The 18,878-nt window shown below is 36.6% G+C and overlaps 1 protein-coding gene across 1 annotated transcript in view; it reads right to left on the reverse strand.

The window, feature by feature from the left end:
- Window positions 1-923: 923 nt before the first annotated feature.
- The window catches only part of LOC143269233 (uncharacterized), a 62,349-nt gene continuing 44,394 nt past the window's right edge, over window positions 924-18,878 (reverse strand). Inside the window, exons 18-26 of the mRNA XM_076554293.1 lie at window positions 18,464-18,492; window positions 18,314-18,374; window positions 16,606-16,688; window positions 14,209-14,314; window positions 13,597-13,676; window positions 8,346-8,451; window positions 7,734-7,813; window positions 2,486-2,584; window positions 924-1,479 (exon numbers count right to left, since the gene is read on the reverse strand). Coding sequence (XP_076410408.1) covers window positions 2,510-2,584; window positions 7,734-7,813; window positions 8,346-8,451; window positions 13,597-13,676; window positions 14,209-14,314; window positions 16,606-16,688; window positions 18,314-18,374; window positions 18,464-18,492 — 620 coding nt within the window. The 3' untranslated portion in view covers window positions 924-1,479; window positions 2,486-2,509. The remainder of the gene's footprint in view (window positions 1,480-2,485; window positions 2,585-7,733; window positions 7,814-8,345; window positions 8,452-13,596; window positions 13,677-14,208; window positions 14,315-16,605; window positions 16,689-18,313; window positions 18,375-18,463; window positions 18,493-18,878) is intronic.

The raw sequence follows: 18,878 nt of genomic DNA on the forward strand, positions 1-18,878 counted from the left end.
TGAAACAGAAAATGCCTGCATTTATATTTATCTCAGACTATATATAATGATGTAGAAAAGTGTTCCAAATGCAGCACTTTAACTAAAGCAGTGCTTCATTCTTGATGGACAGGGAAGGAGCTTGGCCCTGTCTCAACTTGGCATATCATGCTTTGTTGACTCCCATGGGAGGCCTTACCCTTTCTGAGGAGTGGGTTGGGGAATAGAAATGAGCTTGGGGAGGGAATAGGATGAGAGAGGAAGGGGTGTGTGGGAACTGTGATTGGTATGTAAAATAAACAAAACATTTAATGAAAAAAAAGGAAAAAACAAGGTAACAAGAGAGGGACCAATATTTGCTGATTGCCTTGCATGGGGCACTCATTCAGTCAACAGAAAAGGCTTCAGTAGGTTTTATTTTACACTGAATCACTGGAATAGCAGTAAGAAAGATATTGCAAAAGCAGTCAGGATAGCTACTATACATAAGAGGAAGAAGTGCCAGAAAGGGTGTGAGAAATTGTAACCTTTGTGCATTGCTGATAGGGACAGAGAGTGATGCAGGCAGGAACTGGCGGGGCATACAGTATGGTGCCTCCTCACAAAGCTAAATGGGGAATTACCATATGATTTTTTCATATACATTTATATTTACTTCACATCTATATTTATTCCCCAAAGAATTTTATGTCAGGCCTCAGATACTCATGTACCTCTGAGAAAACACACCTCCTCATTACTCATTGTAATTGAAAGCCACCAAAAAGAAATCAATTCATGGGTAAATGAATAAACAATGGAAAAACTAAGAAAACTAAAGCAGTGCTCATTTACATAAAGAAGGTATGGATGAACCATTAATGACCATCATCAAATACTGTATAGCTGCATTAGTAACTAGAAGAGCTAAAGGGAAATGTAGCAATCAAATGGACTCAAACAACTTTGAATGGATAATTAAATTATTTTTATTTAATTATTATTAATTATTCAATAACTTTGTACATTCAAAAATGATATCTTCTAAAAATATATTACAAAGCACATAAACATATATACATATAAATATATACATATATACATATATACACATATACAAGAACTATTTACATCAAGGGAAGGAAGGTAAATATAAAATAAACACTGAAGATAGTATAATATATTAACATAATATAACATAATCTAATAAAACAAGATAAACATATGGAAATAAAAACTGAAGATAATATAATAGTGTAATATACTACAATATAATGAAACAAAATAAACAGGTGAAAATAACACTGAAGATTATGTAATATAATACTATAATATTCTAAAACATAAAATAAAAATGTGCTTTTTCTTGAAGCAATTATTGGAGAAGGGTCAGATTGTTTTCCTGAGTTGTTTTATTGTAGATGGTCAGAGAAGTTGTCAGCCAATTGTCGTAGACTTGTCCAAGTTCTAGGATGAGAATAATTCAATTTAAATGCACAGTGCTCTCTTCTGTTTTATAAACTATATGGTGAAAAGAGCTAGTTAGAGCACTCATAAAATGCATTTCTAGAACATGTGTGCCAATGGAGACGTTTTTGTAAAATTCACCTTTCATCCATCATGAATATTCCCTTTAATACTTCACTTTCATGACAGACCTATATGCACCATGACATTTGTAAACCTTAATGCTAACACCTAACCTTAAATCTACTCTAACTATATAACAGGAAGCCTAATCATAAAATTCAACCTAGCCTTAAACTCTAAATTGGATCCTAACTCAGTATGTAATAACAGTGAGGAAAACATGGAAGATGGTTAGGAATACCTTTTCTTCTTATGAATGAAACCTTTGTGTTAGAAATTGATTTATATTCTTATTACATATTCAACACTATGCTATTCCTTTTCTAAAGAATTTATTCTCTCTCCCACCACCAGACACACTGCTCCATTTTCCTCCTTTATGCCCAGTATTTGAAACTGTTCATATTCTTTAGCTCCCAGCTTTCTCTCTTCAGCTTTGTTTCCTAGTATTCTTGAACCTTTGAAATGTGACCAAAACATACATACACATACATTCTAGATATCTATCAATCGGTTATCTATCTATCTATCTATCTATCTATCTATCTATCTATCTATCTATCTATCTATCTATCTATCTATCTATCTATCTATCTACCTATCTATCTATCATCTATCCATCCCTATCTATCTATCTATCTATCTATCTATCTATCTATCTATCTATCTATCTATCTATCTATCTAATCTATCTAAATAACTATGTGTGTGTGTGGGTGTGTGTGTGTGTGTGTGTGTGTGTGTGTGTGTGACTGATGACAATCTTGATTTAGCCAGTTGTTGACTCATGAGACAATCATTCCATTGACAGTTAACACTTTTTATCCCCTGTGCTGCACTGAAATACTTATATTCCTGAGCTGGAAAACTGAGTATGTATTTTAGATAAACATTCTTTCTAATACTAATACATTTTAAAACAAAATATAACTCTTACCATCACTTTTTTATGTTTTCTCTTCTATTTCTTGTGGTGGCGAGAAGAGCTTCGTTTTTTGGTGAAACATGCACAAAAACATGCTCTTATAGTATCAATCTGAAAGAGATTATGTAAAATAAGGAATTTTTAAACTGAAAATTAAAACAATGTCACGAAAGATTTGAACCATCCATTCAACTAAAAAAGGCAATTATGGCTGATTGCATATTTTACATATATTCACAATTTTAGAATAAGTTACAATAGTATGAGAATTAAGTACTAGGACTCCTTCAAAAAGGGAGGGACTCTGAGTTCTAGGCTTAGGCTACCTCTGATATTCCAGAAACTCCAGAACCAGATGAAAGATTCTGACTTCCCTTTAGGGCCACATATGATACCCATGAACTTTGTCTTGGGGCCTGACTTGCATGATATCCTACAACAACATAAAGCCCAGGGATTTTTCTCCAGGATCCCAGGCAGTATGACTTCCTACACAAGTGAGGAGCCCTGCCTTCTGGAGGTTAGGCCTACTGATGAACTAGGCAAACTCCATGACCAGTTGAGAGGCTCTCACTGCTTTGATTCAACCTATGTATTTTGCTTGGGACCATTCCCACAGGTGGCTAGGTTTCACCTGCCAGGCACCACCTGTACTGACACAGGAACCCCGCTCTAGGCTTAGACAGAGGCTGACTCACAGATGAAGGATAGGACTAAAGCTGTGGCCCTCAATATCAATGGCACAGAGGAAAAACTGCATATCAACCCTACCAAAATTTAGTCTCTCCTGGTGGTTTTAAAAGCCTCCATTGAAACATAAGGTGTCTTGAAAAAAGGAAAGGAATACGAAAAATCCAACTAACAACCGAAAACATCTTCTGAAAAATTATTGATCACTTAATAGAGAGTTATAAAAGAGAACGATGTGGATGAAATTCAGGAGAAATAATTCAAGAGAATGATTTTAACAATGTCCAAGCAATTCTGAGATAATAAAAATCTGGGCTGAAACTAATAAAATAGAAATGACAATGTTTCCATAGAGCTCACTCTGGCAATATGAGTGAGGGTGAACTGGATCTGAGAACCTAAGAGAAGGAGAATTGGCCTTCTTTGCTCTGGTCTGTATTGGGTGAGCTAGCCTAGGCAGTGTTGGAGAACACATGTGGGTAGTGATAATAATGAAAAGCTAGCAAGCTGGCCAACCCAGCTAAAACCCAGGCCCAGAACCGGGGTTTTGAGTTGGTTCCCACCAAATCCACCAAATCTATGTACTGTTGGAGAATGTGAAGGGGACAAACCTACAGATTCAAAACAGCAGGACCTCCAAGACACAGGACAACAACAGGATATCCAAGAGAAGCACCAGGGAGAGACCATTATTGGTGGTGAAACAGAAACCAGAGGATTTGAAGCAGACCAATTACTCATGGTAATTAACACTTGCAAGTTAAGGTGAACAGATTAAGAGGTAAATTGTGTATCTTAGCAGGCCACACTACTGCTTCTATACAAGGTTCTTTTTGTTTTGTTTTTTTTTTCAACTTCCAATGAAATTCAGAAATCACAAACATATTTAAAAATCTCCAGTGCATGTAATTCTAAAATCTAAAAGAAATGGATGTATTTCTAGATTCATTGTATGTAATGAAATTAAGTCAAGAGGAAGGAGATGATTATATACATACATATATATATATATATATATATATATATATATATATATATATATATATTGAGATTGAAGAAGTAACAAAATATTTTTCAACTAAAAACAGACCAGGAAAAGATGGATTATTTGCAGAATTTTACAGAATACCAAAGAAAAATGAATATCATTGCTACTCAGAAGGATTTCTCCTAAATCCTTTTTATGATGCCAGTAATAACTTGATACCCAAACTAAAGAAAGACTCACATGAAGAGAATTAAAACCACAGACTGATTTTCATGATGAGAACAGATACAAAACTTCTAAATGTGAGATTGACAAGCTGGGGTTTGAGAGATGACCCAGCATTGACAAGCACTGCCTATTCTTCCAGAGGACCTGCTTTCAATTCCCAGCATCCATATCATATCTCACAGCTATCAGTAACTCCAGTTCCAGGGAATTGGATGCTCTTTTCTGGCCTATGAATATACCAAGCACATATGGCATGGAGAAGAATAATGTAGACAAATAACCATATATATAAAATTAAAAATGGCCATGGCAAAGAGAATTTAAGACCATAACAAAAAGATTATCCATGATGGCCCTTTTGGTTTCATCCAAGAATGCAGGGTAAGACAAATGTATGTAAATCAATAAATACAACATATCAAATAAATAGAATGAAGAAATTCACATGATTATCCCAATATATGCATAAACCACCACTAAAACAATTGAATATTTGGAACTTAATGATAAAAGTCAAGGAGAGGCTAGGTATGGGTAGAGAACATATCACAATTATACAAGTGAAAAACAACAAGCCTACAATCTACATCTTCTAAAATGGAGAGAAAATATTAATCTAACCATTATGATGGGAAAAAAGGCAATCATTGTTCACTGTCTCTATACTTTTTCAATAAAGAACTGAAGTTCTAGATAGACCCAATAAGGTAAGAAGGATATTAAAGCATTCAAAGTGTAAGAGAACTCAGAATGCCCCTACTTAAAGATGGTAGGATTTTATCAGCTGTAAAAGGGGTTGAGGCTCCACAAAAAGTCTTACAGCTGATAAACACTATAACAAATTAGCATTTCACAAATTTAACACCTAAATCAATGATGGCAAACTGAATAAAAAATCAACAAAAGAATCCCACTCATGTGCCCTAGGATATAGAATCAATCTTGATAGCCATCAGCAGATGAATGGATAAGGAAAATGTGGTATATACACACAATGGAATATTACTCAATAAAGAAAAAAATGAAATAGTAAAAATTGCAAGTAAATTAATAGAACTAGAAGAGTTTTACTCAATGAGGCCAGCTAGGATTAGAAAAGCAAATGTGATATGCTGTCCTCGTGTGTAGATATTAGACTTTCGTGTGTTCAAATAGGATTACATAAGGAAGCCTAGAAATTAGACATGGTCTATTGTAGATGGACCCATTGAAAGGGAGATAGTAAAATATATGTAAAATTAAATCAGAGGAGGAGAATATTGGATGTTGACAGTTTCAATCATGGAAGGACTGGAGGATAAAGGACAAAAGGATGAGTGCCGAACAAAAATGAAGGTCTATGAAAAAAGCCTTATAGGAACTATGATGTTGCAAATTAAGGAAAATACATTTTGAACTGAGGTAGAACACAGGTGACAAGAAATAACACTGGATCAATAAGTACTCGGGGCTAAGGTTTAAGTGGCAATGAAGGCGGAAGAATAAGTCAGAGCAGGGACTAAGGTGTAACTGAACCTAAACTAAGGCCGTATGAAGGGTTGTAGAAGTGACTCGTTTGTAAAATAGTTTAAAAGACATACTAAAAAGAGTTTGTTCAGAGGTACCTGGAATGTGTTGACTTCCCTCATAAGACATGAGATTTATATTGAAACTCCAAAACAAAGGACAAGATACCTCCTTATGAGTTATTGGTCAATTAGGCCTCCATGTCACCCCAAATAACACAGTCTATTTCTACACATTCTGCTTGTTTGTCATAACTAAATGGTAAGACTCTCTTGTTGAAGATACCACACAGTCTGGTTATGTAGGGCATTTAGAATCCAATCTCTAGCAGACAAGGAATTTCTGCCTTTCATCACAATAAAAGTTGTAGTTCCAGCCACTGGTCATGAAATACATGAAGAGTCTATCCAGTCTTGGACCTTTCCTATGACAACAGTGACCAGCCAGGTAAGCTGTCCACAATGATTGTGTGGTAGTTATGTAAATAACCAACCTTGTTAGGAATGGATGGGAGAGCTGCTCCAAGCAATGGATTAAATGTCTGATGCTGTAAACCTTGTCAAAAGCTTATGTCTGGAATAGTCATAAGCTAGTGCAACTAGTGCTATTATTATTTGTGTTTATACCCATAGGTTTGTTCTGCCCTCATTGTTGGTCATATGATTCCTTTTTTTTTTCAGGGAGTAATGGTTAATATAGAGACTCATAACTAGTTAACATGATAAGGATAAGCCAGGGTGAAGGTTCATCTGCAGATGGGTCATTTGTATTGACCTCCCACTACTGAAAGCTCAAGAAACAATGAGGAAGAATGGTCTGAAAACAATGTAAGAGTTTGAATCTGGAGAGAAGTACACTGAAATGTTCTTTTGGGGACAAGGAATAACGGGTGCACAGATCAACTCAGAACAGCTGTGTCTTACACTAGACTTGCACAAGCTCAAGCAAATCAAGATGCCAGCATGAGTGAGAAAGCATCTCTCAAGGCCCCAGGACTAGATGAGGAGCAATTGGCCATGGCTGGTTGTGAAAGGAGGATCCTAATTTATCTGTGGGGTGTGGCTTAGGACAGATTGCCTCATGTCCCAGAAGGTGTCTTCACACACATTCACAGATGGTCAGCCCCACTTGGACTCACTGGGCTATTGATAATAATTTAAGAGCCAGGCAGTGGTGGCATATACCTTTAATCCCAGCACTCGGGAGGCAGATGCAGGAGGATCTCTGTGAGTTCAAGGCAAGCCTGGTCTACAGCGTGAGTTCCAGGAAAGGCACAAAGATACACAGAGAGACACTGTCTCAGAAAACAAAACAAAAACAAAAAAATAATTTTAAGAGACATTAAGCAAAGAATAAATAGAAGAAGAAGAAGAAGGAGAAGGAGAAGGAGAAGGAGAAGGAGAAGGAGAAGAAGGAGAAGAAGGAGAAGAAGTAGAAGGAGAAGAAGGAGAAGAAGAAGCAGAAGAAGAAGAAGAAGAAGAAGAAGAAGAAGAAGAAGAAGCAGAAGAAGAAGAAGCGGAAGAAGAAGAAGCGGAAGAAGAAGAAGCAGAAGAAGAAGAAGCAGAAGAAGAAGAAGAAGAAGAAGAAGAAGAAGAAGAAGAAGAAGAAGAAGAAGAAGAAGAAGAAGAAGAAGAAGGAAGAAGAAGAAGGATGAGTTCCACCAGCACAAGGTGGAGGAAGTCAGTGGTGAATGCAGTTTTCAAAGAATAAATAATAAGAATATTTAAAAAACATTTACATTTTATGTATTAATTCTAGAAGACATACTAAATTTAACCTTATTTGGCCTATGGAACATTACTGTGGAAATAGCATAAATGTGCAATGTAAACTGAAGTATTTACTTACAAATGACTGCTTAGTTTTTCTAGCACTGGGCTGCCTCTGCTCTTCTTCTGAGGCATGCGCTTGGTCTTCCATGACAGATGCTGTTAAGAAGTGCACACATCTCACTAAGCAAAGTACAATGAACATTGAGGGGAAAAGCTGTCCATTGCTATAATGAAGACACACTAGGGATGGGAAAATATTTATTTTCATTTTCCCAAGCAATAGTTTGACTTAAGTATAAACTGCAGTGGAAATATTTAACTTATCTTCTCTGCTTAATAAAGGATCTCTCTCAAAAACATGTGTTTGGTGTGTCTTTTTTCTCTAAACAGAGGTTTGGGAAGCAGCCCCCACTGTATGGGAGTTCCCTTCACTTACATATTCAGATTGATCTCATATATTTCTGAAGATAAAGCAAAAGAAAATGGACACCTGAGAGGTGGGAGCAAGGACTCTGTCTTTGACAAACAAAATCTTATCTGTTGCTCAGATTTGATAATGTGTGTATTATTACCGTTCTACTAATCCTTTGGCTTCCTATATATGTAGTTGTCTGTCTATAACAGACAGTGTTCTGTTCTATACACAATCATTCTATAGAACAAGTATATTTTAAAATGTACTACTTACTTTTCTCCTGATGCATTATTACATTTTTTTCTGCAACATTGTCCATATTGGATGAGTCAGGAGCTTCTGTGGAAGATTCTTGTGGTCCATTAGGGTCAGACACACTCTATCAAAAGGAGTATTGGTAATATATTTTAGAAAGGTCTTATTTGATTTCTAAGAACATACTTGAATTCCTAATTTCATGACAAGTGTACTTGAAATTCTATGTAGTATATATTTAAGACAAAGTCATTTTAATAGCAAATCTATTATTCACAGTAAAGTTTAAATCTATCCTTCATTTTTCATGGCACTTCACTATGTAAGAGGTACAAAGGAAAAAGGAAACACATTCAGAGGATATGACCTGATGCACAAAATTAACAAAAATAAAAGCAACTACTTTTATATAAGAACTGTTAATGCTATTTATATTCCCAAAATAATTTGGAGGATATTTATAAAATAAAGAAGTGCCTACCCTATTACCAGGAAAATTTCTTTAAACAGTGTGGTACTTTGAATGCAATTGGGCCCCATAAGCTTATAGGAAGTGTCACTATCAGAAGGTTTGGCCTTGTTGGCAGCGGTGTGACCTTGTTGGGGGAAGTTTGTCTGTCTGGGAGCCATTAGAGGTCTCCTGTGCTCAAGTTACACCCAGACTAAACACAGGTTCTTGTGGTGGTAATCTAATTATACTGAAATGTGATTTTGATTGTATGTTAATAAATAAAGTTGCCCGGGGGTCAGAGCTATTAGAGCCATAGCAAGAGTGTGGCGGTGGTGGCACACGCCTTTAATCCCAGAAAGCCAGCCTTTAATCCCAGGGAGTGGTGGTAGAAAGCAAGACGATATATAAGGCGTGAGGACCAGAAACTAGAAGCATTTGGCTGGTTAAGCTTTCAGGCTTTGGAGCAACACAGTTCAGCTGAGAGCTATTGGGATGAGGACACAGAAGCTTCCAGTCTGAGGAAACAGGACCAGCTGAGGAACTGGTGAGGTGAGATAGCTGTGGCTTGTTCTGTCTCTTTAAATAGACTAACAGACAGGAAATAGAGCCCTGATTCGGGAAGCTGGGACACCGCAGGCGGAAGGGTGAGATTTCAGCTCTGAGCTCTGACCTCTCGGCTTTCTCTTTTGCATTGTTTCTGTGTTTCTTATTTAATAAGATGGTTGGTTACATCTATAGGTTCTTTTACTGCTTGCTGATCAAGATGTAGAGCTCTCAGCTCCTTATCCAGGACCATGTCTGCCTGCATGCTGCCATGTCCTGCTATGATGATAGTGGACAAAGCCTGTGAAACAGGAATCCATCCCAATGAAATGTTTCCCTAATAAAAGTAGCTATGGTCATGGATTCTCTTCCCAGCAATAGAAACCATAACTAATACAAACAGTATTGTTTTCTATTCTCCTATTTGTCTCCTTTAATTTTGTTCTCTTGCTTTATTGCTCCAGCTAATAGATTGAGCACAACATTGAAAAGGATTCAAGATGATAGACAAATTTGTCTCTTATGACCTCATGGGACTCATGTTATCATCCACTGGGGATGATGTTGGCTCTGAGTTTCTCATTACATAATTTTTATTGCATTGAGGTATGCTCCTCCTTGTCTTACACTCTCTGGATTGTTATCATGATGGTATATTGGATTTTGGCAAGTGCCTTATCTACATGTATTGAGAAGATTAGGTGACTTTTTGTCTAAGTCTGTTTCTGTGCTTTGTTAAATCTGTTGACTTGTGTATTTCAAACCATCTCTGCTTCTCTGAGATAAAAACAACTTGGTCATTGAACATTTGAACAATTGAACATTTAGAACTTAGTGATAAAATTCAAGGAGAGTCTAGGTATTTGTAGAGAATATGCCACAATTATACAAGTGATAAATAACAAGCCTACAATCTACATCTTCTAAAGTGGAGAAAAAATATTAATCTAACCATTATGATGGGGAAAAAGGCAATCATTGTTCACTGTCTCTATACTTTTTCAATAAAGAACTGAAGTTCTAGATAGACCCAATAAGGTAAGAAGGATATTAAAGCATTCAAAGTGTAAGAGAACTCAGAATGCCCCTACTTAAAGATGGTAGGATTTTATCAGCTGTAAAAGGGGTTGAGGCTCCACAAAAAGTCTTACAGCTGATAAACACTATAACAAATTAGCATTTCACAAATTTGACACCTAAATCAATGATGGCAAACTGAATAAAAAATCAACAAAAGAATCCCACTCATGTGCCCTAGGATATAGAATCAATCTTGATAGCCATCAGCAGATGAATGGATAAGGAAAATGTGGTATATACACACAATGGAATATTACTCAATAAAGAAAAAAATGAAATAGTAAAAATTGCAAGTAAATTAATAGAACTAGAAGAGTTTTACTCAATGAGGCCAGCTAGGATTAGAAAAGCAAATATGATATGCTGTCCTCGTGTGTAGATATTAGACTTTCGTGTGTTCAAATAGGATTATATAAGGAAGCCTAGAAATTAGACATGGTCTATTGTAGATGGACCCATTGAAAGGGAGATAGTAAAATATATGTAAAATTAAATCAGAGAAGGAGAATACTGCATGTTGACAGTTTCAATCATGGAAGGACTGGAGGATAAAGGACAAAAGGATGAGTGCCGAACAAAAATGAAGGTCTATGAAAAAAGCCTTATAGGAACTATGATGTTGCAAATTAAGGAAAATACATTTTGAACTGAGGCAGAACACAGGTGACAAGAAATAACACTGGATCAATAAGTACTCTGGGCTAAGGTTTAAGTGGCAATGAAGGCGGAAGAATAAGTCAGAGCAGGGACTAAGGTGTAACTGAACCGTATGAAGGCTTGTAGAAGTGACTCGTTTGTAAAAAAGTTTAAAAGACATACTAAAAAGAGTTTGTTCAGAGGTACCTGGAATGTGTTGACTTCCCTCATAAGACATGAGATTTATATTGAAACTCCAAAACAAAGGACAAGATACCTCCTTATGAGTTATTGGTCAATTAGGCCTCCATGTCACCCCAAATAACACAATCTATTTCTACACATTCTGCTTGTTTGTCATAACTAAATGGTAAGACTCTCTTGTTGAAGATACCACACAGTCTGGTTATGTAGGGCATTTAGAATCCAATCTCTAGCAGACAAGGAATTTCTGCCTTTCATCACAATAAAAGTTGTAGTTCCAGCCACTGGTCATGAAATACATGAAGAGTCTATCCAGTCTTGGACCTTTCCTATGACAACAGTGACCAGCCAGGTAAGCTGTCCACAATGATTGTGTGGTAGTTATGTAAATAACCAACCTTGTTAGGAATGGATGGGAGAGCTGCTCCAAGCAATGGATTAAATGTCTGATGCTGTAAACCTTGTCAAAAGCTTATGTCTGGAATAGTCATAAGCTAGTGCAACTAGTGCTATTATTATTTGTGTTTATACCCATAGGTTTGTTCTGCCCTCATTGTTGGTCATATGATTTTTTTTTCAGGGAGTAATGGTTAATATAGAGACTCATAACTAGTTAACATGATAAGGATAAGCCAGGGTGAAGGTTCATCTGCAGATGGGTCATTTGTATTGACCTCCCACTACTGAAAGCTCAAGAAACAATGAGGAAGAATGGTCTGAAAACAATGTAGGAGTTTGAATCTGGAGAGAAGTACACTGAAATGTTCTTTTGGGGACAAGGAATAACGGGTACACAGATCAAATCAGAACAGCTGTGTCTTACACTAGACTTGCACAAGCTCAAGCAAATCAAGATGCCAGCATGAGTGAGGAAGCATCTCTCAAGGCCCCAGGACTAGATGAGGAGCAATTGGCCATGGCTGGTTGTGAAAGGAGGATCCTAATTTATCTGTGGGCTGTGGCTTAGGACAGATTGCCTCATGTCCCAGAAGGTGTCTTCACACACATTCACAGATGGTCAGCCCCGCTTGGACTAACTGGGCTATTGATAATAATTTACGAGTCAGGCAGTGGTGGCATATACCTTTAATCCCAGCACTCGGGAGGCAGATGCAGGAGGATCTCTGTGAGTTCAAGGCAAGCCTGGTCTACAGCGTGAGTTCCAGGAAAGGCACAAAGATACACAGAGAAACACTGTCTCAGAAAACAAAACAAAAACAAAAAAATAATTTTAAGAGACATTAAGCAAAGAATAAATAGAAGAAGAAGAAGAAGAAGAAGAAGAAGAAGAAGAAGAAGAAGAAGAAGAAGAAGAAGGAGAAGGAGAAGGAGAAGGAGAAGGAGAAGGAGAAGGAGAAGGAGAAGGAGAAGGAGAAGGAGAAGGAGAAGGAGAAGGAGAAGGAGAAGGAGAAGGAGAAGGAGAAGGAGAAGGAGAAGGAGAAGGAGAAGGAGAAGGAGAAGGAGGAGAAGGAGAAGGAGAAGGAGGAGAAGGAGAAGGAGAAGGAGAAGGAGAAGAAGGAGAAGAAGGAGAAGAAGGAGAAGATGGAGAAGAAGGAGAAGAAGGAGAAGAAGGAGAAGAAGGAGAAGGAGAAGAAGAAGCAGAAGAAGAAGAAGCAGAAGAAGAAGAAGCAGAAGAAGAAGAAGCAGAAGAAGAAGAAGCAGAAGAAGAAGAAGAAGAAGCAGAAGAAGAAGCAGAAGAAGAAGAAGCAGAAGAAGAAGAAGCAGAAGAAGAAGAAGAAGAAGCAGAAGAAGAAGCAGAAGAAGAAGAAGAAGAAGAAGGAAGAAGAAGAAGAAGGAGAAGGAGAAGGAGAAGGAGAAGGAGAAGGAGGAGAAGGAGAAGGAGAAGGAGAAGAAGGAGAAGAAGGAGAAGATGGAGAAGAAGGAGAAGAAGGAGAATAAGGAGAAGAAGGAGAAGAAGGAGAAGGAGAAGAAGAAGCAGAAGAAGAAGAAGCGGAAGAAGAAGAAGCGGAAGAAGAAGAAGCAGAAGAAGAAGAAGCAGAAGAAGAAGCAGAAGAAGAAGAAGCAGAAGAAGAAGAAGCAGAAGAAGAAGAAGCAGAAGAAGAAGAAGAAGAAGAAGAAGAAGAAGAAGAAGAAGAAGAAGAAGAAGAAGAAGAAGAAGAAGAAGAAGAAGAAGAAGAAGGAAGAAGGAGAAGAAGGATGAATTCCACCAGCACAAGGTGGAGGAAGTCAGTGGTGAATGCAGTTTTCAAAGAATAAATAATAAGAATATTTAAAAAACATTTACATTTTATGTATTAATTCTAGAAGACATACTAAATTTAACCTTATTTGGCCTATGGAACATTACTGTGGAAATAGCATAAATGTGCAATGTAAACTGAAGTATTTACTTACAAATGACTGCTTAGTTTTTCTAGCACTGGGCTGCCTCTGCTCTTCTTCTGAGGCATGCGCTTGGTCTTCCATGACAGATGCTGTTAAGAAGTGCACACATCTCACTAAGCAAAGTACAATGAACATTGAGGGGAAAAGCTGTCCATTGCTATAATGAAGACACACTAGGGATGGGAAAATATTTATTTTCATTTTCCCAAGCAATAGTTTGACTTAAGTATAAACTGCAGTGGAAATATTTAACTTATCTTCTCTGCTTAATAAAGGATCTCTCTCAAAAACATGTGTTTGGAGTGTCTTTTTTCTCTAAACAGAGGTTTGGGAAGCAGCCCCCACTGTATGGGAGTTCCCTTCACTTACATATTCAGATTGATCTCATATATTTCTGAAGATAAAGCAAAAGAAAATGGACACCTGAGAGGTGGGAGCAAGGACTCTGTCTTTGACAAACAAAATCTTATCTGTTGCTCAGATTTGATAATGTGTGTATTATTACCGTTCTACTAATCCTTTGGCTTCCTATATATGTAGTTGTCTGTCTATAACAGACAGTGTTCTGTTCTATACACAATCATTCTATAGAACAAGTATATTTTAAAATGTACTACTTACTTTTCTCCTGATGCATTATTACATTTTTTTCTGCAACATTGTCCATATTGGATGAGTCAGGAGCTTCTGTGGAAGATTCTTGTGGTCCATTAGGGTCAGACACACTCTATCAAAAGGAGTATTGGTAATATATTTTAGAAAGGTCTTATTTGATTTCTAAGAACATACTTGAATTCCTAATTTCATGACAAGTGTACTTGAAATTCTATGTAGTATATATTTAAGACAAAGTCATTTTAATAGCAAATCTATTATTCACAGTAAAGTTTAAATCTATCCTTCATTTTTCATGGCACTTCACTATGTTAGAGGTACAAAGGAAAAAGGAAACACATTCAGAGGATATGACCTGATGCACAAAATTAACAAAAATAAAAGCAACTACTTTTATATAAGAACTGTTAATGCTATTTATATTCCCAAAATAATTTGGAGGATATTTATAAAATAAAGAAGTGCCTACCCTATTACCAGGAAAATTTCTTTAAACAGTGTGGTACTTTGAATGCAATTGGGCCCCATAAGCTTATAGGAAGTGTCACTATCAGAAGGTTTGGCCTTGTTGGCAGCGGTGTGACCTTGTTGGGGGAAGTTTGTCTGTCTGGGGGCCATTAGAGGTCTCCTGTGCTCAAGTTACACCCAGACTAAACACAGTTTCTTGTGGTGGTAATCTAATTATACTGAAATGTGATTTTGATTGTATGTTAATAAATAAAGTTGCCCGGGGGTCAGAGCTATTAGAGCCATAGCAAGAGTGTGGCGGTGGTGGCACACGCCTTTAATCCCAGAAAGCCAGCCTTTAATCCCAGGGAGTGGTGGTAGAAAGCAAGACGATATATAAGGCGTGAGGACCAGAAACTGGAAGCATTTGGCTGGTTAAGCTTTCAGGCTTTGGAGCAACACAGTTCAGCTGAGAGCTATTGGGATGAGGACACAGAAGCTTCCAGTCTGAGGAAACAGGACCAGCTGAGGAACTGGTGAGGTGAGATAGCTGTGGCTTGTTCTGTCTCTTTAAATAGACTAACAGACAGGAAATAGAGCCCTGATTCGGGAAGCTGGGACACCGCAGGCGGAAGGGTGAGATTTCAGCTCTGAGCTCTGACCTCTCGGCTTTCTCTTTTGCATTGTTTCTGTGTTTCTTATTTAATAAGACGGTTGGTTACATCTATAGGTTCTTTTACTGCTTGCTGATCAAGATGTAGAGCTCTCAGCTCCTTATCCAGGACCATGTCTGCCTGCATGCTGCCATGTCCTGCTATGATGATAGTGGACAAAGCCTGTGAAACAGGAATCCATCCCAATGAAATGTTTCCCTAATAAAAGTAGCTATGGTCATGGATTCTCTTCCCAGCAATAGAAACCATAACTAATACAAACAGTATTGTTTTCTATTCTCCTATTTGTCTCCTTTAATTTTGTTCTCTTGCTTTATTGCTCCAGCTAATAGATTGAGCACAACATTGAAAAGGATTCAAGATGATAGACAAATTTGTCTCTTATGACCTCATGGGACTCATGTTTTCATCCACTGGGGATGATGTTGGCTCTGAGTTTCTCATTACATAATTTTTATTGCATTGAGGTATGCTCCTTCTTGTCTTACACTCTCTGGATTGTTATCATGATGGTATATTGGATTTTGGCAAGTGCCTTATCTACATGTATTGAGAAGATTAGGTGACTTTTTGTCTAAGTCTGTTTCTGTGCTTTGTTAAATCTGTTGACTTGTGTATTTCAAACCATCTCTGCTTCTCTGAGATAAAAACAACTTGGTCATTGAACATTTGAACAATTGAATATTTAGAACTTAGTGATAAAATTCAAGGAGAGTCTAGGTATTTGTAGAGAATATGCCACACTTATACAAGTGATAAATAACAAGCCTACAATCTACATCTTCTAAAATGGAGAAAAAATATTAATCTAACCATTATGGTGGGAAAAAAGGCAATCATTGTTCACTGTCTCTATACTTTTTCAGTAAAGAACTGAAGTTCTAGATAGACCCAATAAGGTAAGAAGGATATTAAAGCATTCAAAGTGTAAGAGAACTCAGAATGCCCCTACTTAAAGATGGTAGGATTTTATCAGCTGTAAAAGGGTTGAGGATCCACAAAAACTGATCCATGATATTCACATTGAGTCTTATCTTTACCCAGGTGTGCAAATACATTAAAAATAGAGCAATTACAATTTTCAGAAATTTACTTACTATACATCAATGGAAATATTTAGCAATGTCATGGGATTCTAAGAATACTAAATGCTTTCAATTTATTATTCAATAATTAATTTTTTGATTGAATAATGTGGTTTAAAATATAGCATGTGAGCCTATGGCAAAGTCATTGAAGCAAACAATAGGAAATGAGAAATTTAAATTTAAATTTTACGTACAAATTCTTGATTTTCTGCACTCTTAACAAAACTTCTCTTATTTTCCACCTTAGATTCTGTTATTTCTTCTGAAGAAATTATATCTTTTACATAAAAAATATGAACAACAATTAGGCAAAATAATACTCTATAAATATGGAAATAATGTAAAGTTAGGGTTTTACATTTTATATGTTATTTCAATTAACCACATGGTATAGGTATATATTTACAATCTCAAGAAAACTTGTAATTGTAGACAAATCAACACTTGGACATATACTACATATTGGACAGTTTTGAGTCATACATGCTTTATATGATTTGTCAGGAAACTCATAAATATATGCTTACATCCACATCTGCAGAAACTGTGGGAAAATAACACTTTCACCCTGTAAACTATCCTTGCCTTGCAAGAGTAACTTTAAATAACTCACTGTTAACTTCCCCCAAATGATACTTGGTTTACCACACATTTTTCTGTGAACAGGATAACATGCTTTTGCTCTGCTCTGACAGATTGATTTTTTTGTTGTTGTTGTTGTTGTTTTTTGAGACAGGGATTCTCTGTATAGCTTTGGAGCCTTTCCTGGAACTCACTCTGTAGACCAGGCTTATGTCGAACTCACAGAGATCCATCTGCCTCTGCCTCCCAAGTGCTGGAATTAAAGGCACTACCGCCTGACAAATTGCTCCTTTTTGACTCACTTTATCACATGGAGTCATTCTGTACATCTTTTTTCCCCCAGGAAAAATGGGTATTGCTGTGGCTACCCTAGCTTAAGATAATGCTTAAACTCTTCTTTGTGACTTCAACTTGAACCCACTTTTTTACAGTTATATCTTTTTCACCTTGACATGTAGGACCTATATTAAAGGTTATTCTAAGCTCCAAAGATCTCTTTGCTTTTGTTTCCTTTTTTCTTTTAATTACTTTGTGTGATTCTGATAGGTTTTGACTTTAAGTTTTGAAAGTAAGTAAGTCATTACAGACATGGTTTCTTTACTGATACAATGCCTGTTGTGACACAGAGAGATGAGTTTCAGACAACAGAGTACAGAAAAATAAAAAGGTGTAAAAGCATACAACATGTGCATATAAGTAATGAGATTTTCAGTGACTGAACTGTCATATGCAAGTGTATCCTAATTTATTGAAATAGATTGTAGATACGATTTTAAAATGCCATTCCTTTTCCTTGTAAATAAATTACAATGCTCTGCAGATGGAGGAAGGCAGTGCACTATGATTTATAAACAACACAAAAATTGATTTTCTTTTCTGAAAATGTGGTATATTGCTGTTTGTCCAGCCCAGAACAGAATCTCTGAGCTCAACATGTCTCTGCCCTGACCTTTCAGAGACCTTTACTATAGATGTGCATTTTGAGACCTAGGTGTCCAGAAATGATGTTCAAACTTTGGGGAAGTCACATTGGTCTCATAGTTGACTTACAGAAGTCAATAATAAACAGGGAGTTTGCACACTGGAAAGGTTAAGGTGAGTGAACCTGAGTATTAAACATTGAAGCTGTGCTTACATTTACTAATAATTCATATTGTCCTTGTGAATGTTTTGAAGTATGCCTGCCACTAGTGAGATGGAATTGCTTATGTCAAACCCTGTCATCACCATCATCAAGATATAATGGGCATCAGGAAATCTGTGTGCATTTGAAATGTAATAAAATAAACTGATCAGAAGAATGTGACATACAAAATTTACCTGGTTGAGATTGGTGTGGTAGAGACTCAGGTTTGGAGATTGGATGTGAATAATCCCTCAGCTGAATGGATTTTCAAATGAGATATTTAATTAATGTTTTGGAATTCAATAAACATTAATCATTTAATATAAACATTAAAAGTCATTTACCTCTGGGTGAGGACATTTTTCAGCCCACACTAAAAAAGAAAGGATAAATTTATCAATCTCCTACACAATGGGAACTGCAAAAGTAATTTTATGTAGGCTTTGGATGGCAGTGAGTTCTTATTCCCTTCTTCCTAAATAAACACCTATTAGTTTACTGGTTAGGGCAACAGCTGACAGAAATAACTGAAATGTTCTAAAAGCAATCTTAGAGTCAATGTAATCCTCATCAAAACTACAACATGACTAGTCAGAGAAATTGAAAAAAATAACCACACCACCATGAAAAAGCCTTTTAGCTCCACATAGAAATAAAAACAAACGAACAAAGAAAAAACCCTGGAGAGAGGTAAAACAAACCCCAATACAAAAAGAGTTGGAGAAACCACCACCCCAGATTTCATGATTTTTACAGGTC

Source organism: Peromyscus maniculatus, chromosome 18, assembly GCF_049852395.1.
Source record: "Peromyscus maniculatus bairdii isolate BWxNUB_F1_BW_parent chromosome 18, HU_Pman_BW_mat_3.1, whole genome shotgun sequence".
NCBI lineage: Eukaryota > Metazoa > Chordata > Mammalia > Rodentia > Cricetidae > Peromyscus > Peromyscus maniculatus.